Source organism: Rhinopithecus bieti, unplaced genomic scaffold, assembly GCF_001698545.2.
Source record: "Rhinopithecus bieti isolate Rb0 unplaced genomic scaffold, ASM169854v2 scaffold_5889, whole genome shotgun sequence".
In the NCBI taxonomy this organism is placed as follows: Eukaryota; Metazoa; Chordata; class Mammalia; order Primates; family Cercopithecidae; genus Rhinopithecus; species Rhinopithecus bieti.
Window position 1 is genome coordinate 2619322 of NW_016805277.1, and position 21652 is coordinate 2640973.

General features: G+C 39.6%; 1 protein-coding gene and 1 pseudogene across 2 annotated transcripts in view; one reads left to right on the top strand and one right to left on the bottom strand.

The window, feature by feature from the left end:
* HSPA4 (heat shock protein family A (Hsp70) member 4) overlaps positions 1–21652 on the bottom strand; it is a 62117-nt gene that overhangs the window by 3567 nt on the left and 36898 nt on the right. The window contains 11 exon segments of the mRNA XM_017871989.1: positions 1500–1618; positions 3401–3508; positions 5719–5844; positions 10967–11119; positions 14388–14477; positions 15784–15965; positions 17444–17557; positions 17560–17576; positions 18535–18641; positions 19146–19297; positions 20817–20893. Of these exon segments, the coding sequence (XP_017727478.1) occupies positions 1500–1618; positions 3401–3508; positions 5719–5844; positions 10967–11119; positions 14388–14477; positions 15784–15965; positions 17444–17557; positions 17560–17576; positions 18535–18641; positions 19146–19297; positions 20817–20893 (1245 nt within the window).
* LOC108529521 (60S ribosomal protein L17 pseudogene) lies at positions 17747–18368 on the top strand (annotated as a pseudogene). The gene has a single exon (XR_001885562.1). The product of XR_001885562.1 is annotated as a 60S ribosomal protein L17 pseudogene (transcript).

The following is a 21652-nucleotide window of genomic DNA, read 5'->3' on the forward strand; positions in this document are numbered from 1 at the left end:
GCAAAAAAAAAAAAAAAAAAAAAAAGGCCTTTCAGGCTGGGCGTGGTGGCTCACGCTTATAATCTTAGCACTTTGGGAGGCTGAGGCAGGAGGATCACTTAAGCCCATGACTTTAAGACCTGGGCAACACAATGAGCCCGTCTCTATAAAAAATATAAAAATTAGCCAGGCATGAGGGCCACATGCCTGTAGTCCCAGCTACTCAGGAGGCTGAGGCAGGAAGGTCACTTGAGCTCAGGAGGCTGAGGATGCAGTGAGCTATGATCACACCACTGCACTTGAGCATGGGCAACAGACTGAGAGCCTGTCTCACAAAAAAGAAGAAAAACAAAAAAAAAGAGGCGGGGCCTAATGGCTAATGCCTGTGATCGTAGCACTTTGGGAGGTCAAGGTGGGTGGATCATTTGAGCTCAGGAGTTCAAGACCAGCCTGGGTAACATGGTGAAATGACATCTCAAAAAAAAAAAAAAAGACAACCCCAGTTGGGTGTGGTGGTACATGCCTACAGTCCCAACTACTGAGAAAGTAGCTGAGGCAGGAGAACGGCTTGAGCCAGAGAGGTAGAGGCTGCAGTGAGCCGAGATTTCACCATTGCACCCCAGCCTGGGTGACAAAGTGAGAACTTGTCCAAAAAAAAAAAAAACCACAAAAGCTCAATTTATGGTTTCTTACACTAACAATATGTCAAAGTTTCTTACACTAACAATATGTCAAGAACCTGGGGTATAATGGAGGAACTTTATACTCCAAAGTCTGAACTTCGGAGTCAGACTTCTGGCTAAATGACAGTTCTCCCAATTTAGCGACCCTGAATGTTGCTTAAGGAAAGTGAGGCTTAAATAAGTTGGAATTTATCTATATATGCTGATACCACCCCCTACCTTATAAAGGTACTGTGTGCATAATTACTAGGCCTCAGGTGTTCTTAGAAAGACCAGGATAGAGCATGTTAAGTCAAACACTAATGAAAAGGAAACTGAACAACACTGTTCAATTCCAGATTCCACCTATTAAAGAGATATAGCAAATCCTATGGTTCTTATTAAGATGTTATAAAACATTCCACATTACATTAATATCCAAAATAAAAAGTGCTATTAAACAAGTTAATGGGAACAAGAGAAAAAAATGCTATGTAAATGCCTCAGAAGTTAACTTTATGGCCGGGAGCAGTGGCTCACGCCTGTAATACCAGTCAGCACTTTGGGAGGCCAAGGCAGGTGGATCACTTGAGGTCGAGAGTTCAAGACCAGCCTGGCCAACATGGCGAAACCCCATCTCTACTAAAAATACAAAAATGAGCTGGGCGTCATGGCGCATGCCTGTAGTCCCAGCTACTTGGGAAGCTGAGGCAGGAGAATCCGCTTAAACCCAGGAGGTGGAGGTTGCAGTGAGCCGAGATTGTGCCACTGCACTCCAGCCTGGGCAACAGAGCAAGACTCTGTCTCAAAAACAAAAAAAAGTTAACTTCACTAAGAGTAGGAAAAGAAAAAAGTTACCTTGTTTTGAAAGAGCTGATTATTTTCATATACTGTTGGATCTGTTTCCCTAGTTCTTCAAATAATTTTGGTCGTTCTTCAGATTCCTGGAACCGTATCTTAATAGGTTGACCTAGATTCTTAACAGAAGAATACACACAGTCTTCATATGGCAGTTTGACGATCCAGAGTACTGATTCCACTAAGATTGGTGATAAAGTACATTTAATCTCCGTGTGCTATATATAAGAAGTTAAATATATTTCTCCAGGCCTTTGGAAATATGAAGCTACTTCAGAAGGGGAATGAGACTATACCTCAGTACTGTTCTATGTGGAATCGCTTCAATTTGTCACCTGAGCCCTTGTTCTCAAAACACAGCAGGGAGACCACCAAAAATTAGGTGTCATCGAATACAGATACACAGTACTAAATATAAAGTATACTTGTCAAAAATAAAAAATCCTTTAAAATCTTAAACACCTGAATCTGATGGAGCCTCTAAATGTAACCATCAACTTGACAAATAATATTAAACGCCACCATGGAGGTGAAAATCAGCAAAATCCAACTACAGGAAGATCCTACAGGACCAATGATCCAATTTCCTCATAAAATAAATAAGGAAAGGGTGGGGGCAACACGAGGAAATGACGGAAGAAGAACTACAGACACAGTTATAAGCAACATCAATAAAATCTATGAGCCTTATATGGATACTAATTCAAACACAAAAATCATTTATGAAATAACTGGAACTTGAAAACAATACAACAGTGATATTAAGAAATGCTTGGTCAGGTTCCATGGCTCATGCCTGTAATCTCAGCACTTTGGGAGACCAAGGCAGGAGAATTGCTTGAGTCCAGGAGTTCCCATGCCAGTCTGGGCAACACAGGGAGACCCTTTCCCTACAAAAAAATTAAAACAGCCAAGAGTGATGGCACATAGCTGTAATCCTAGCTACTTGGGAGACTGAGGCAGAAGGACTGCTTGAGCATGAGGTTGAGGCTGCAGTGAGCCATGACCATACCACTGAACTCCAGCCTGAGTGACAGAGTGAGACTCAAAATGGCCCAGTTCCATAAGAAACCAAGTAATCCAGAGCTAAAATTAAAGAGAAATGTGAAAAGTTCATTCTTGTGCATCTGCAACCTTTTCCAAACAAAAGGCCTCAATTTTATGTAATTCTTTGCATTTTTAATCCTAATGTTAAAAGATGAGATGCTTTAAATACAAAACCAGATGCTGTGGCCATGCGTGATGGCTTCACACCTATAATTTCAGCACTCTGGGAGGCTAAGGCAAGCATATCACTTGAAGTAAGGGGTTCGAGACAGCCTGGCCAACATGGTGAAACCCTGTCTCTACTAAAAATACAAAAATTAGCTTGGCATGGTGGCACATGCCTGTAATCCCAGCTACTCTGGAGGCTGAAGCATAAGAATCCCTTGAATCCAGGAGACAGAGGTTGCAATGAGCCAAGACTGCGCCACTGCACTCCAGCCTAGGTGACAGAGGAAGACTCTGTCTTATAAAAAAAAGAAAACCCACCAGATGCTTTGCTTTTATTGAGAATCCAAACTACATAAACAGAAACAGCCCTGCCCCAACTGCATTCCCTGTGCCTTTAGGGCAGGTACTAAGTCTTGCTAGTCTTTGTATCTCTTGATACCAAGAATGCACTAGACATCCAATTCAGTGAAGTATTATAAACCTAAACTCAATGTTCAGAAAAATCATTTTGTTATTACAAGGTTCTAAAAGTGAGAATGATAATGAGCCTAAGTCATAAAGGGTTTAGTTCATCAAACATCATTTTCAGTCTGTCTTCTTTACTTGAGAATTCCTCCCAAATTTGAGGTCCTCAGAGGAAGCTTCAACAAGGGTTCTGGATACCTCTGCTCTCAAGAGTCACTTACTTTTAATTCAGCCAACTTATCGACATAAACTTGCTTTGGCTGGTCTTCTCCATCCTCATACAACCAATTTTCAGTATCTTCTAGTTTCAAAGTAAAACTGTTACGATCCTAATGATGAAGAAAATATTATAATTAGGTCATTCAAAAATTACATCCCAAATACAGTCAGAGGCATAGAATATAATGATGTATCTGGGATTTGCTTTAAAATACAGATGGCAGCCAGGCGCGGTGGCTCACATTTGTAATCCTTGGGAGGCTGAGGCACGTGGATCACCTGAGATCAGGAGTTCGAGAACAGCCTGGCCAACATGGTGAAACCCCGTCTCCACTAAAAATACAAAACAAAATTACCCGGGCATGATGGCGGACACCTGTAATCCCAGCTACTAGAAAGGCTGAAGCAGGGGAACTGCTTGAACTCAGGAGGCGGAGGTTGCAGTGACCAAGATGGGGCCACTGCACTCCAGCCTGGGAGACAGAGCAAAACTTCACTTCAAAAAAAATAAAATAAGATAAAATACAGGGGGAGGAAGGAGATGGGAGACACAGAAAACAAGGCTGGCAAATGTTGGTCCACTTGATAGGTATGGGGGCTTTTATTATATTATTCTCCCTGCCATGGAGGACTTTGGATAAGTTAAAAAATTTCAGAATTAAAAACTACATTTAAAAGTAAGTGTGGCGGGGAACAGTTGCTCATGCCTATAATCCCAGCACTTTGGGAGACTGAGGCAGATGGATCATCTGAGGTAAGGATAGACTAGCCTGGCCAACATGGTGAAACCCCGTCTCTACTAAAAATACAAAAATCAGCCAAGCATGGTGGAGCATGCCTGTAGTCCCAGCTACTAGGGAGGCTGAGGCAGGAGAATCGCTTGAACCAGGGAGGCGGAAGTTACAGTGAGCCAACATCGTGCCATTGTACTCCAGCCTGGGCAACAAGACCGAAACTCCATCTCAAAAAAACTAAAAAATAATAACAACTGAGTTAAGTACCCATCAACCAACGAGTAAATAAACCAAATGTGGTAGGCAGGGCACAATGGCTCACGCCTGTAATCCCAGCATTCTGGGAGGCCGAGGCGGGCAGATCACGAGGTCAGGAGATCAAGACCACCCTGGCTAACATGGTGAAATCCCGTCTCTACTAAAAAACCACACACAAAAAATTAGCTGGGCGCAGTGGTGGACGCTGTAGTCCCAGCTACTCGGGAGGCTGAGGCAGAATGGCGTGAACCCAAGAGGCAGAGCTTGCAGTGAGCCAAGATCGTGTCACCGTACTCCAGCCTGGGCAACAGAGCAAGACTCCGTCTCAAAAAAAAAAAGAAAACATGGTATATACACACCATGAACTACTACTGAGTCATAAAAAGGAGCAAAGTAATGTCTTTTGCAGCAACTGGATGGAGCTGGAGGCCATTATTCTAAGTGAAGTAACTTGGGAATGGAAAACCAAATACTGTTATGTTTTCACTTATAAATAGGAGCTAAGCTATGGGTACCCAGGAGCATACACAGTAATACAATAGACTTTGGAGACTCAAAAGCAGGAGGACAGAAGTGGGGTGTGGGATTTAAAAAACTACATCTTGGGTACAATGTACAGGACAAGGATGACAGGTGCACCAAAATCTCAGAATTCACCACTATACAATTCATCCATGTAACCAAAAACCACCTGTACCCAAGAGGTATTGAAATTTTTTTTTTTTTTTTTTTTTTTACAATAAACAGGAAAAGCTTTAAAATTTAAAGAAAAACACAGGCTGGGCGCGGTGGCTCACGCCTGTAACCCCAACACTTTGGGAGGCCAAGGCAGGCGGATCACCTGAGGTCAGGAGTTAGAGACCAGCCTGTTCAACATGGAGAAACCCCATCTCTACTAAAAACACAAAATTAGCCAGGTGTGGTGGCGCATGCCTGTAATCCCAGCTATTCAGGAGGCTGAGGCAGGAGAATTGCTTGAAGCTAGGAGGTGGAGGCTGCGGTGAGCAGAGATCGTGCCATTGCACTCCAGCCTGGGCAACAAAAGCAAAACTCTGTCTCCAAAAAAAAAGAAAGAAAGAAAGAAAAGAAAAATACAAGATAAATAACAATATTCGAATGTGTCAAAAGTGATTTGTGAACATGATGCACAAAGACCAAACTTTGCAAAACACTGTGCTAATAGACAAATATATAAAATTTTGCGCCCCCCCAAAAAAACTGTTTTTAATAATTCTACTATACACATATAGCTGCAGACTTCCCTTCTAACCCATTTAAAGATGTTCACAGAAGACACACAGTAGTTAGGTATATTGCAGTAGACTTACATCTTCACTCACAAACTTCTCATATTCACCACTAAGCTTGTCTCTCATTTCATACACATATTCCTCCACTGCATTCTTAGCATCATTCCGCTCCTTCTCCAGTTTATCCTGCATGATCATCTTACCCTGAGAATAAATATTATGTACAAATTAATTAGACATTAGGACAACTGAAATCATTTCCTCTTAAATACCAATATAATTATAAAAGTAGAGCCGGACACAGTGGCTCACGCCTGTAATCCCAGCACTTTGGAGGCTGAGGCAGGTGGATCACGAGGTCAAGAGATCGAGACCATCCTAACTAACATGGTGAAACCCCGTCTCTACTAAAAATACAAAAAATTAACCGGGCGTGGTGGTGGGCGCCTGTAGTCCCAGCTACTCGGGAGGCTGAGGCAGGAGAATGGCGTGAACCCGGGAGGCGGAGCTTGCAGTGAGCAGAGATCACACCACTGCACTCCAGCCTGGGCCATAGAGCCAGATTCCATCTCAAAAAAAAAAAAAAAAAAAAAAGTAGAGGCTTTCTTCCCCAAATCCTTTTAGTTCTGCAAGTCACATAACAAACGCAAGTGGGAAGACTAATCCTTGACAGACTTTGAATATCAAAAAGAGTTTTGTGGGTGTGATTAAAAAAAAGAACAATAGAAACATCAAGGTATAGACACTCAAAAGCAAAATTAAAGAATTTAAGACAAAGAGAACTTTAAAAACCTATTGTTTTTAAAACACCTATTAAATGAAAAAACCTATTGTTTTCAATGTCACTAAGTGATATCCTCTGCTGTGTTATTTATTATGAGATAAAAAAAATCAAATTCATTCATGAAGTATAAATGCTGAAGTTTCTATAAGACAAAACTATTCTAAGATCCAGTGGAAACCTGGTAAGAAACCTCACAGACAAAAATTAAATGTGCTCACAAATCCCAAACCTTGCATCTCTCAATTAAGAGTTACTATATTTACATACTGACTGGCAACAGAAAGGAATAAGCAAAATACTGCCACCATCAGTGCTATATGATTTCTCCTACTGATCAACTTCCATGACCTCCAACCTCAAATATCCCAATCTCTAGTGAACAAATATACCCCGTATTCAAAATGAACAATACCTCCCCTACACCAAAGACATTATATGTCAAAATTTTCATAACAGAGCTTCTAGCAATACAGACATATTAGTACCACCATAAAAGAATTGAAATAACATGGGATCTATTGCTTCAACTTGCCCTTAAAATATCATGCAAAAGTCTAAATTATTTTCTCGAAGCCCAATCAAAATGCATAAAGTTACTCAACACAGAGTCTGAATACTATGTTAACATTAATTTGTTAGTAGCTCATTGTTCCAATAGACTTTAAATAACAACCTCATTTTCAATGTACAAGTTGAGCATCTCTCTGTCTATCTGCCATAATAGCTGATTCTCGATTGGCAGGTCCACAGTACTGGTCTTCACTTTTGCCTTCTTGGCTTGGGGTGGTTGGTCCATCTTTTATCCTTTGATCCAGCTTGAGAGGTCTAAAAGAATAGAACTCATTAAGAACAAACACATATACAGACTACCTTAAACTTCAAAATGGGTCATGTTTGAAAAGCTGTTTTGCTTTTTTTACTTCCTTCTCTTTTGATGATGATCTAAGTAACTTAGGACTACCATAACATCTAGAAAATAAAAAATAAGTCAATCTAGAGCAGTCAAATTCATAAAATGGAATCAGAATAGTGGCTGTCGGGATGGGGAGGGGAATAATGGAAAGTTATTTAATGGGTCTAGAGTTTTGGTTTTCAAGATGAAGTTCTGAAGACTGGTTACACCACAATGTCTATATACTTAACACTACTGAACTGTACATTTAAAAGTAATTAAGATGGTAAATTTTACAAAATACCTCTCTCCTATAATCCCATATCAATATACAATCACTATTAAAATGTTTCTCCTACTTTTAAACATATAGACATGCAAATGAAGTTAGTGGGGAGGAGGTTATGAAATTTTATGGATCAGTAACATATTGGTAATTTGATTTCTATACTGTCTATAACTATTTACATTCTCACAAGGAGAAAACTCATTTCACTGCACCCTATCCACAAATGAGAATTCATTTAATGTCATCTGTTATTCATTCAGTATGACTTTCTTTTAACCTTTTCAGACACTTACAAGCCATACTTAATTATTTCCTCAAACTGCCTAGTAATATTTTATCCACTGTTCTTTCAGGATTGCAGTGTTTTTTTCCCCACAAATAACTGACTCTTCCAGTTTGTTTGTTGTTTGTTTGAGATGGAGTCTTGCTCTGCAGCCCAGGCTGGAGTGCAATGGCACGATCTCGGCTCACTGCAACCTCTGCCTCCCGGGTTCAAGAGATTCTCCTGCCTCAGCCTCCTGAGTAGCTGGGATTACAGGCGCCCGCCACTACGCCCAGCTAATTTTGTATTTTAGTAGAGATGGGGTTTCGCCGTGTTGGCTAGGCTGGTCTCAAACTCCTGACCTTAAGTGATCCGCCCGCCTCAGCCTCCTGAAGTGCTGGATTACAGGCGTGAGCCACAGTGACTCTTCTAGTTTTTTCTAACTGTATTATTTGTCTATATATAAGTTTTGACTGTCAAATATATCCATATCTTTTCCTTTGAGATTACTTATGTTGCTTTCATACTCTGAAAGCCCTTCCTCATCCACAGATTAGAAAATACTCACTTCAAGCTTTTCCTTTTCAACTTTGAACCTTAGAATTCATCTGGAATTCAATTTGTTCTATGATAAAGCAAAATTTTAATGTCATTTCCCACCTCCTATCAAACTAACTTAAGTCGGCTGCTGAAATTTATCTATCATTTCTATTTCATTTGCCTTTAGAAGCAATACTGTGCAAACGGCACTTTAGTTTCTGAGCCATCCCAAGGAAGCCTAGATAACTAATACCTCTAGAACCACCCACAGCTCAAGGGCATTGGGGAAGGGGCTGTCACTTCTCCCTTCTCTTCACCCACCTTCCACAAACACATAGGAGAACAAGTCTTTGTCTCTGCCACTGCTGCCCCATCCCACCCAACAACATAAACGGTCTTCCATCCTGAAAGAGGCCTGACCCAACTAAAGAATCTGTAAGCACCATTTCCTTTCCATTTTCTTTTTTAATATTACTTGCACAGCTAAAGGAAAGCAATTAAATTTTGTTAACTGACATGAAAATATATAACAGACTTAAGCCACTTTAAAAGTTCTGTCCAACTTTTAAAATGCCACATTTAAATTAGAAATTTTTTAAAATTAGAAAACTTTTTAAAATTAGAAACTCCTAAGATGGCAAGATTATACACTGTAATTTTATAATTAACTTAAAAGATATTTTCAATGATAAAAAAATTTAAACATGACAACTCAAAACTAAATAATAGGTTGTAAAGGATTCATTCAAAAATGTTACTATTCTTTTTGAAATAAATACATTATTTACATTATTCACAAAATACATTTAAATCCATTATTGCATGATTTAAAATAACTTAAGATGCAGTCTTGCTCTGTCGCCCAGACTGGAGTACAGTGGGACAATCTCAGCTCACATAACCTCCATCTCCCAGGTTCAAGCAATTCTCATGCCTCAGCCTCCTGGGTGGCTGGGGCTACAGGCATGTACCACCCCACCCGCATAAATTTTGTATTATTAGTAGAGATGGGGTTTCACTGTGTTGGCCATGCTGGTCTCAAACTCCTGACCCCAAGTGATCTACCCACCTCGGCCTCTCAAAGTGCTGGGATTACAAGCGTGAGCCACTTAACCAGGCCCCATGCCTTTTTATTAAAAGATGTTATTTTGGCTGGGCACAGTAGCTCGTGCCTGTAATCCCAGGGTGCCGAAGCGGGAGGATCACTTGAGGTCAGGAGTTCGAGACCAGCCTGGCCAACATGGAGAAACCTTGTCCCTACTAAAAATACAAAAATTATCCAGGCGTGATGGTGCACGCCTGTAGTCCCAGCTACCCAGGAGGCTGAGGCATAAGAATCACTTGAACCTGGGAGGCGGGGGCTGTAGTGAGCCAAGATCACACCACCGTACGTCTAGCCTGGGCGACACAGCTAGAGTACATCTCAAAAAAATTAAAAAATTAAAAATTAAAAGGCATGGATTATTGATAATTTTGAAAAAATTTTCAGTTTCATTATTGTTTATCGGTAATGAATTAAATTATGGGTAGAATGACTTAGTATAAGCCATTCAGAAACCAGCATAAATAAATCATGCTTTCTTCCCATGTATAAACCAGGAGAGAGTTTAAAGGCCATCTTGCAAATAGCACACTACAAATATCACTACAAAATCTTGCTTAAAAAATTGTTCAAATAAATTGAGTTTCTAAGTATAACTATGTTTCAAGACACTGCCCCTTAGCCAAAACCATGTACTTTAAAAAGCCTGCAGTGCGTATTCTAAAACACAACTCAGCTGGGCGTGGTGGCTCACACCTGTAATACCAGCACTTTGAGAGGACAAGGCAGGTGGATCACCTGAGGTCAGGAGTTCAAGACCTGCCTATCCAACACAGTGAAACCCTATCTCTACTAAAAAATACAAAAAAAAAAATTAGCTGCCATGGTGGTGTGCATCTGTAATCCCAGCTACTCAGTAGGCTGAGGTAGAAGAATTACTTGAACCCGGGAGGTGGAGGTTGCAGTGAGCCGAGATCATGTCATTGCACTCCAGCCTGGGCAACGGTGAAACTCTGCCTTAAAAAAAAAAAAAAAAAAAAAAAAAAANAATGTGCTCACAAATCCCAAACCTTGCATCTCTCAATTAAGAGTTACTATATTTACATACTGACTGGCAACAGAAAGGAATAAGCAAAATACTGCCACCATCAGTGCTATATGATTTCTCCTACTGATCAACTTCCATGACCTCCAACCTCAAATATCCCAATCTCTAGTGAACAAATATACCCCCGTATTCAAAAATGAACAATACCTCCCCTACACCAAAGACATTATATGTCAAAATTTTCATAACAGAGCTTCTAGCAATACAGACATATTAGTACCACCATAAAAGAATTGAAATAACATGGGATCTATTGCTTCAACTTGCCCTTAAAATATCATGCAAAAGTCTAAATTATTTTCTCGAAGCCCAATCAAAAATGCATAAAGTTACTCAACACAGAGTCTGAATACTATGTTAACATTAATTTGTTAGTAGCTCATTGTTCCAATAGACTTTAAATAACAACCTCATTTTCAATGTACAAGTTGAGCATCTCTCTGTCTATCTGCCATAATAGCTGATTCTCGATTGGCAGGTCCACAGTACTGGTCTTCACTTTTGCCTTCTTGGCTTGGGGTGGTTGGTCCATCTTTTTATCCTTTGATCCAGCTTGAGAGGTCTAAAAGAATAGAACTCATTAAGAACAAACACATATACAGACTACCTTAAACTTCAAAATGGGTCATGTTTGAAAAGCTGTTTTTGCTTTTTTTACTTCCTTCTCTTTTGATGATGATCTAAGTAACTTAGGACTACCATAACATCTAGAAAATAAAAAATAAGTCAATCTAGAGCAGTCAAATTCATAAAAATGGAATCAGAATAGTGGCTGTCGGGATGGGGGAGGGGAATAATGGAAAGTTATTTAATGGGTCTAGAGTTTTGGTTTTTCAAGATGAAGTTCTGAAGACTGGTTACACCACAATGTCTATATACTTAACACTACTGAACTGTACATTTAAAAGTAATTAAGATGGTAAATTTTACAAAATACCTCTCTCCTATAATCCCATATCAATATACAATCACTATTAAAAATGTTTCTCCTACTTTTAAACATATAGACATGCAAATGAAGTTAGTGGGGAGGAGGTTATGAAATTTTTATGGATCAGTAACATATTGGTAATTTGATTTCTATACTGTCTATAACTATTTACATTCTCACAAGGAGAAAACTCATTTCACTGCACCCTATCCACAAATGAGAATTCATTTAATGTCATCTGTTATTCATTCAGTATGACTTTCTTTTAACCTTTTTCAGACACTTACAAGCCATACTTAATTATTTCCTCAAACTGCCTAGTAATATTTTATCCACTGTTCTTTCAGGATTGCAGTGTTTTTTTCCCCACAAATAACTGACTCTTCCAGTTTGTTTGTTGTTTGTTTGAGATGGAGTCTTGCTCTGCAGCCCAGGCTGGAGTGCAATGGCACGATCTCGGCTCACTGCAACCTCTGCCTCCCGGGTTCAAGCGATTCTCCTGCCTCAGCCTCCTGAGTAGCTGGGATTACAGGCGCCCGCCACCACGCCCAGCTAATTTTTGTATTTTTAGTAGAGATGGGGTTTCGCCGTGTTGGCTAGGCTGGTCTCAAACTCCTGACCTTAAGTGATCCGCCCGCCTCAGCCTCCTGAAGTGCTGGATTACAGGCGTGAGCCACAGTGACTCTTCTAGTTTTTTCTAACTGTATTATTTGTCTATATATAAGTTTTGACTGTCAAATATATCCATATCTTTTCCTTTGAGATTACTTATGTTGCTTTCATACTCTGAAAGCCCTTCCTCATCCACAGATTAGAAAAATACTCACTTCAAGCTTTTTCCTTTTCAACTTTGAACCTTAGAATTCATCTGGAATTCAATTTGTTCTATGATAAAGCAAAATTTTAATGTCATTTCCCACCTCCTATCAAACTAACTTAAGTCGGCTGCTGAAATTTATCTATCATTTCTATTTCATTTGCCTTTAGAAGCAATACTGTGCAAACGGCACTTTAGTTTCTGAGCCATCCCAAGGAAGCCTAGATAACTAATACCTCTAGAACCACCCACAGCTCAAGGGCATTGGGGAAGGGGCTGTCACTTCTCCCTTCTCTTCACCCACCTTCCACAAACACATAGGAGAACAAGTCTTTGTCTCTGCCACTGCTGCCCCCATCCCACCCAACAACATAAACGGTCTTCCATCCTGAAAGAGGCCTGACCCAACTAAAGAATCTGTAAGCACCATTTCCTTTCCATTTTCTTTTTTAATATTACTTGCACAGCTAAAGGAAAGCAATTAAATTTTGTTAACTGACATGAAAATATATAACAGACTTAAGCCACTTTAAAAAGTTCTGTCCAACTTTTTAAAATGCCACATTTAAATTAGAAATTTTTTAAAATTAGAAAACCTTTTAAAATTAGAAACTCCTAAGATGGCAAGATTATACACTGTAATTTTATAATTAACTTAAAAGATATTTTCAATGATAAAAAAATTTAAACATGACAACTCAAAACTAAATAATAGGTTGTAAAGGATTCATTCAAAATGTTACTATTCTTTTGAAATAAATACATTATTTACATTATTCACAAAATACATTTAAATCCATTATTGCATGATTTAAAATAACTTAAGATGCAGTCTTGCTCTGTCGCCCAGACTGGAGTACAGTGGGACAATCTCAGCTCACATAACCTCCATCTCCCAGGTTCAAGCAATTCTCATGCCTCAGCCTCCTGGGTGGCTGGGGCTACAGGCATGTACCACCCCACCCGCATAAATTTTGTATTATTAGTAGAGATGGGGTTTCACTGTGTTGGCCATGCTGGTCTCAAACTCCTGACCCCAAGTGATCTACCCACCTCGGCCTCTCAAAGTGCTGGGATTACAAGCGTGAGCCACTTAACCAGGCCCCATGCCTTTTATTAAAAGATGTTATTTTGGCTGGGCACAGTAGCTCGTGCCTGTAATCCCAGGGTGCCGAAGCGGGAGGATCACTTGAGGTCAGGAGTTCGAGACCAGCCTGGCCAACATGGAGAAACCTTGTCCCTACTAAAATACAAAATTATCCAGGCGTGATGGTGCACGCCTGTAGTCCCAGCTACCCAGGAGGCTGAGGCATAAGAATCACTTGAACCTGGGAGGCGGGGCTGTAGTGAGCCAAGATCACACCACCGTACGTCTAGCCTGGGCGACACAGCTAGAGTACATCTCAAAAAAATTAAAAAATTAAAATTAAAAGGCATGGATTATTGATAATTTTGAAAAAATTTTCAGTTTCATTATTGTTTATCGGTAATGAATTAAATTATGGGTAGAATGACTTAGTATAAGCCATTCAGAAACCAGCATAAATAAATCATGCTTTCTTCCCATGTATAAACCAGGAGAGAGTTTAAAGGCCATCTTGCAAATAGCACACTACAAATATCACTACAAAATCTTGCTTAAAAAATTGTTCAAATAAATTGAGTTTCTAAGTATAACTATGTTTCAAGACACTGCCCCTTAGCCAAAACCATGTACTTTAAAAGCCTGCAGTGCGTATTCTAAAACACAACTCAGCTGGGCGTGGTGGCTCACACCTGTAATACCAGCACTTTGAGAGGACAAGGCAGGTGGATCACCTGAGGTCAGGAGTTCAAGACCTGCCTATCCAACACAGTGAAACCCTATCTCTACTAAAAAATACAAAAAAAAAAATTAGCTGCCATGGTGGTGTGCATCTGTAATCCCAGCTACTCAGTAGGCTGAGGTAGAAGAATTACTTGAACCCGGGAGGTGGAGGTTGCAGTGAGCCGAGATCATGTCATTGCACTCCAGCCTGGGCAACGGTGAAACTCTGCCTTAAAAAAAAAAAAAAAAAAAAAAAAAAACCATACAACTCATACCTCCATTTCTTCAGACTCTGCCTTATTTTCTGCTGGTGTCTGCTGCTGTTGCTCTTCAACATGTGGTTCTTCCTGGTCCACTTGCATCTTCTGAAAAACAGGTCAAATTAAATCTTGCAATTAGGAAGACTAAACAACCTTCATTACACATTGACAAAGTCACATGGTTATGAAATTTCTGCTGAATTACCAGCAATCAGAAGGCCTATGCTTAAATTCCAGGTAGGCCACATTACCTATAACACAGACATTTTCCACTCTGGATCTTAGTTAATACATCTGTACAATGAGGATAACATTTGTCCTGCCTTACCCTTACATAAAGAAGAATGACTGTGGAACAGATTTGTACACCATTAAGTACTCACAGTTCACCATGTGGCATCATTTAATACAATCTACAAAATACAACCTGAAGAGAGCATAAGCTTCTCCAGGCTTCCTCAAAGGTATTTTCTCTCAAAAGTTCCAACTTTTTCAAATAGTTCCTAAGTCAGCCTCTCTTCATCCTCAAAAGTATGACCACTGCATGTGCTCGGGGAGGTGAACACGTTAAAATTACAAAGCCTAAGAACAACGATGAAAGAAGAGGTTTGTGGAGAGCCTGAACCAGTGGCTTCTCAATGTCTGCAACATATTAGAATGACCTGAGAGGCTTTTAAAACTACTGCTACCTGGGTCTCGGCCCAGACCAACTCCAGTAAAATCTGTGGGAATGAAACCCCAGCATTTGTAGTTTTGTTTTCCCAGAGGCAGAGTCACACTCTGTCACCCAGGCTGGAGTGCAGTGGTGTAAACAGGACTCACTGCAGCCTCGACCTCCTAGGCTCACACAATCCTCCTGCCTCAGCCTCCCATGTAGGTGGGACCACAGGTGTGTGCCACCACACCTGGTTAATTTTTACTTTTAGTAGAGATGAGGGTCTCACTTTGTTGCCCAGGCTGGCCTCAAACTTCTGGGCTCAAGCAGTCTTCCTGCCTCAGGCTCCCGAAGTGCCAGAATCATAGGTAATTTGTAGTTTTATAAAGCTTTGATTCTGATGAACAATGAAGACAACACCCAGTGCATAATTCCAACAAATGAGTGTACAATCTATTCTACTTTTGAAAATAATTAACTGAGACTCAAGAGCATTCAATAACCAGAATCAAGAATAACTCAAGTTGAGAAGTATAAGATCTGAAAGGAGAAATCAACTGTGTTCCATTTCTATTCAAATTCTGCATAAAAATCTACTGCTGGTTCACTTATATTGGGGGAAGGGCAAACATATAAATCCACTCTCAATCAGCAGCTCTGTCACAACGCTCCTCCCTTGCTACCAAGTCTACTTGCTATAATTTCTAGACAAGTCACTTCCGGGCCATCACAAATGGTATACAATGTCTAGATTACCTCTTCCTCCTTTGCATTCTGATCTGTTTCCATTGGCTCCTCATTTTCCTCAGACTTGTGAACCTCCACTAAGGATGCACTGGACACACTGAAAATGCCATGGACATTTACTCGAACTTTGACTTTCACTTTTGAACTGGAGCCATCAGACTGAGGAGTGACTTTCTGAACTGAAAACTGAGCTAGGGACATACGAGAGACAAAAGAACACATAACCTAAGAGGATGAATTCAAGCATGAATATACGCCTACATTGTTACATTATGTCTACTTTTCAATGATAGCTCAGTAACATGATGCTTAAAATAAGCAAAATGGATCCTCTTAGAATCTTATTAAATCATCAGATTTCTTTCTTCTTTCAGTCTCTTATTATCCCGCCCCAATTAAGAACTCAAATATCTCCCAATTCTTTCCTTTCTTCCAATTTCTTACTTCTATTTATCTTTAAATGGTACTTTCAGATTAATTCCTAAAACATATTTGGCACATTCTCTACTGAAAAAACAAAACAGGAAAAAAAAAATGATTCCACACTGCTTGTCATTTCTCAGTAAATTGCCATTTCTAGATTCAGTTACTGTACAAGGGTTTTATTTACATTTTCTTCATTCCCAGAACTCTGAAAAGTATGAATTATCACTGTTATTCCTGGTTTTACAGATTTACAGATGGGGAAAACAGAATAGGTTAACTTTCTACAGCTTCTAAATGCCATTCAGGATACTCCTAATTCTTTACCCATATATTCTAGGTCTTTATAGTATAACTAGTTTCTCTCTCTCTTCTCAACTAGTATTATTTCCAGAGTTTCTCAGAGTCTATAAATACTCTAGATAACACAGTTCTGAAACCTAGGATGCTTTGATATCGTATCACCATCTCCTAATGATTTTCCGTATACATCTTTTTTTTTTTTTCTGAGACGGAGTCTCACTCTGTCGCCCAGGCTGGTGTGCAGTGGCATGATCTTGGCTCACTGCAAGCTCTGCCTCCCGGGTTCACACCATTCTCCTGCCTCAGACTCCCAAGTAGCTGGGACTACAGGCGCCCATCGGCATGCCTGGCTAATTTTTTTTTGTATTTTTTCAGTAGACACCCGGTTTCACTGCGTTAGCCAGGATGCTCTCGATCTCCTGACTTTGTTATCTGCCAACCTAGGCCTCCCAAAGTGCTGGGATTATAGGCGTGAGCCACCACGCCCGGCGATTTTCTCTATACATCTTATAACTGTATGTTAGGGTCCAAATTGAATTTCGTTAATTCCTTAGAGTATACAGCCCCACCTTATACACAAGCTGTAACTACAATGTGCGTTAACCAAGAAAAACTGCCGATACGATGGGAGATCCAATTAAGTAATAGCCATTTGGCTGGTTCTAAACCTGTTAACGAGACTGGAAGAGGTTTTCTTTTGTAATCTAAAGCCTCTAAATTTCAGAACACCGTACTTGTTCTTTCTACTACGCCAACTCTCCAAGTAGATAAGCTTTTTTATTTTTTATTTTTTCAAATGGAGACAGGGTCCCACTATGTTGCCCACTACGTGATCTTGAACTCCTCGGCTCAAGTGATCCTCCCACTTTAGCCTTCCAAAGTGTTGGGATTACAGCTGTGAGCCACTGTGCCTTTTTTTTTTCTTTAAATTCCCAACTCTTACCTATAGCAGGATCTGGATAGGGCAAATCCTGAGGAGAGCTGTAGTAGGCCTCAAGAGTGAAAGGTTCCTTTCTATAAAATGTAAGGACTTTAGAGAAAGGAGCAGCATGATTTTGGAAAAGACTTCACAGTCACTGAATGGAGGAAAAGACAAAACACAAATTCAGGATATTCCTAACACTTTTAGCCCTGTGTTCTAGGTTTGTAATTATTGTATAGTGTTAGTCTCTCTCTTTTCAAATGGCATTATTTCCAGATTATAAGAGTTCCCAAGAATCTTTATATATAAAGTCAGTAAAAAAAGGAAAACTCTTTCCCTAAGTGGCCTGAGGTGATCTGTGAAAATGGTTCGCTATTCACTTGACCCGGAGAACCCCACGAAATCATGCAAATCAAGAGGTTCCAATCTTCGTGTTCACTTTAAGAACACTCGTGAAACTGCCCAGGCCATCAAGGGTATGCATATTCGAAAAGCCACGAAGTATCTGAAAGATGTCACTTTACAGAAACAGTGCGTACCATTCCGACGTTACAATGGTGGAGTTGGCAGGTGTGCCCAGGCCAAGCAGTGGGGCTGGACACAAGGTCGATGGCCCAAAAAGAGTGCTGAATTTTTGCTGCACATGCTTAAAAACGCAGAGAGTAATGCTGAACTTAAGGGTTTAGATGTAGATTCTCTGGTCATCGAGCATATCCAAGTGAACAAAGCACCTAAAATGCGCCGACGGACCTACAGAGCTCATGGTCGGATTAACCCATACATGAGCTCTCCCTGCCACATTGAGATGATCCTTNTGAAGAAACAAAACTTATGGCACGGGAGTAAATTCAGCATTAAATGTAATTTAAAGGAAAAAAAAAAAAAAAGGAATATACATCAATCTGCACATAAAAGGCACCAAGGATTTCAGCAAAATCAAGTGTGAGAAACTAAATAAGGACACAAATTTATTCTGACTAAAATAAATGATCACTTTCCTTCATGCACTACGACAAAATGTTACAGATTTATGTAAACTGAAATGAAGAGCAACATATTACTCAGACCTAATAGTCAACTTTAGGTATATAAATCATTAATAAACATGATACCTTGACCCTTCTTCAGCTGGAGAATTCCATCTCAGAGATATTGGATATGGTACTACATCAGTGATAGAAAATTCTCTGACTTTGAAAGCAGGCGATAAGATGGCGCACTAGAATAATTTTCAAAAATTCCATTTAACAAGTATAGACATTATAAACTGATAAAATCACTAAACCTACAAATGACTTCAGAAAATCAATGGTCTTTTTAAAATATTTACATTAGTAATTTAATGGTATCTGAACAGTTTCACAAACTTCTATCATGTCAATCACCTATATAATCTAGCTATTCCTTACTGTGTCTTATTTTTCTATTAACCCCAACCCTTATTTAATTGATGTACACTATTTCATACAGACATAGGTTACAGGCCAAATTGTAGTCATACTTCAGGCTCAGAGTTACCTATGTTTCTAGTCAATTAATTCATCTTATGTGCTATAGAGTACAATTACTTTTAGGAACATCACCTCTATTTTAAAACAAAGGTTTTGGAATCTCAACACCTTGAAATCACCCTGAGCTAACCCCAGGTTATTAGATACATAAACCACTGCCATCTTGTTACAATGATTTATAAACGGTTACCTATAAAAGAAAGAATATTCACCTGCAATGCACAGCCTCGAGTGACAGCTTCATCAGCATTTAATGTTGTACTAAGTTCTTTACCAAAAAATTTGCTGATCTTCTCCTTTACCGCAGGGATTCGTGTAGCACCACCAACTATCTCCACTGCATAAATATCTTCTTTCTTTAACTCTATTTTTAAAGAATTAGACAGATTTTTTTAATGAAACGAAAGAACAGTAACATCTTACCATGATGAAACAACTCAGATGTATAACAGAACTCCTCCACTCCCTCACCCACCTCCACAATACACATATACTCATGCCCACACTCACAGAGGCATGTGGCATCTGGAAACAAGTAGGTGTTTTAATTCTCAAAATAATGGGGGAAGGGTAGCTAGTGGGATTTAGGAGGTGAGGGCCAGGAATACTCAAATGTACTGCAGTGTACAGGTCCTGAATTTCTCACACGATATCACACAAAGAAGTGTTAAAACATCAACAGACCAAACAAATACGTTAGCCATCAGGAAAATAAGAGGGCCTCAAAGCACTGAGTTACTCTGACCTGACATTAAAGGAAAAAAAAAGGAGAATCACATCCAGCTACTCTACTGTTCTAATCTAACGCATAAACATAGTCCACATTAAAACACAGATGGAAGCCAGGCATGGTGGCTCATGCTTGTAATCCCAGTACTTTAGGAGGCCGAAGCGGGCAGATTACCTGAGGTCAGGAGTTCAAAACCAGCCTGGCCAACGTGGTAAAACCCCATCTCCACTAAAAATACAAAAATAAACCAGACGTGGTGGCGCACGCCTGTAATCACAGCTACTCAGGAGGCTGAGGGCAGGAAAATTGCCTTAACCCAGGAGGCAGAGGTTGCAGTGAGCTGAGATTGCACCACTGCACTCCAGCCTGGATGACAGAGCAAGACTCCCATCTCAAAAAATAAAAATAAAATAAAATACGGGTAGAGTTTGTTCATATCAGAAAGAAAGAAGGTGTGTATCAACGATCTGCTGTTGCTCATAAAATACTTCTTAATAATACCTGATTTCCTTGTCACATTTTATCTAACAACCATTGATAATTTCTTGAGAAGGGCTATTTAAAGAAATGGCCTTTCCCAGTGTGGAAATAAGCCCATCTGCCATCATCACTAATTAAAGAGGAAGGTCTGTGCCAAGCTGACAGTGTATCTCAACACTCTGAAATAGCAATCAACGCAACAGTGAAGTCCAGGTAAATGGTTTGTCAAAGATTTTAGGAAAATTAGTATATACTCCTAAATCAGTCACCTTTTACCCTGAGACAAAATTAAAGCATCTTATTAAATAAGTATGTGGTTATCCTACCTTCCCTTTACTACAGCTCTCATCCAGCTAGGGAAGAATTCACTGACAGAAAAGCTTACAAGACTACCATATCAGCATCGCAAAAGACAATTTTTACCACCATTAAATAATTGTGAGGCTTATATCCAACTTTCAGTCTGAATTCAGTTTCTTGAAGTAACTTTTACTAGTTTCAAAAGATTGCTTTGGGCAGGGGGAAGATACAGATTTTTTAAAAGCTTAATATATACTATTGAATTAGTTCACACAATAAAAATTTGTATCACTGCTTGCAAAGCTAAGATAATAGATAACAATTTCCAAAGAGTCTGAGATACGCAAACAAATTCAATCACAAAAATACTTACTGGTTTGTTCCAAAACACTACGAAGTGGTGGCTCCACTCTAGCTAAGAGATCATTGCACATCTCCAGAAATTTGCCTCTATAAAAAACATAAAACAAAAACGAAAAAAAATACAGTATATTAAATCACATTCCACTTGTATGTGGAATGGATGGCTATAATAAAAAACAGTTAACAACGAGTGGTGGCAAAATGTGGAGACACTGGATCCCTCATACATTCCCAGGTAACAGAAAATGAAAATGGTGCAGCCACTTGGGAAAAGTGTTTGGCAGTTCCTCAAGATGTCAGAGAGTTAGCATACGATTCAGCAATTCCATTCTAGGTATACAGACAAAAGAACAGAAAACACATGTTCACACACCAAACTGGTATATCAATGTTCACAAGCAGCCAAAACAACCCAGATGCCTATCAACTGTATGAAGCAATACAAATGAATGAATACAATAAGAGGAACTGATACATAATTACAACACATGAAAACACTATGCTGGATTAAAGAAGTCAAACAAGAACACAAACTTATGTGAAATATTCAGAATAAGTATATCCAGAGAAAAGAGACGAGTGGCTACCAATGACTTCAGGGAAGAAGAAGAGATGGGAAGGACAGCTAATGAGTACAGGGTTTTTCTTTTTTTTTTTTTGAGACAGGGTCTCACTCTATTGCCCAGACTGGAGTGCAGTGGCACGATCTTGGCTCACTCTCACTGCAACCTTAGTGAGTCCCAGGCTCAGGTGATTTTCCCACCTTAGCCTCCCAAGTAGTTGGGTCTACAGGCATGCACAACCGTGTCTCTTTCTTTTATATTAATATACATTTTTAGGTGTTTT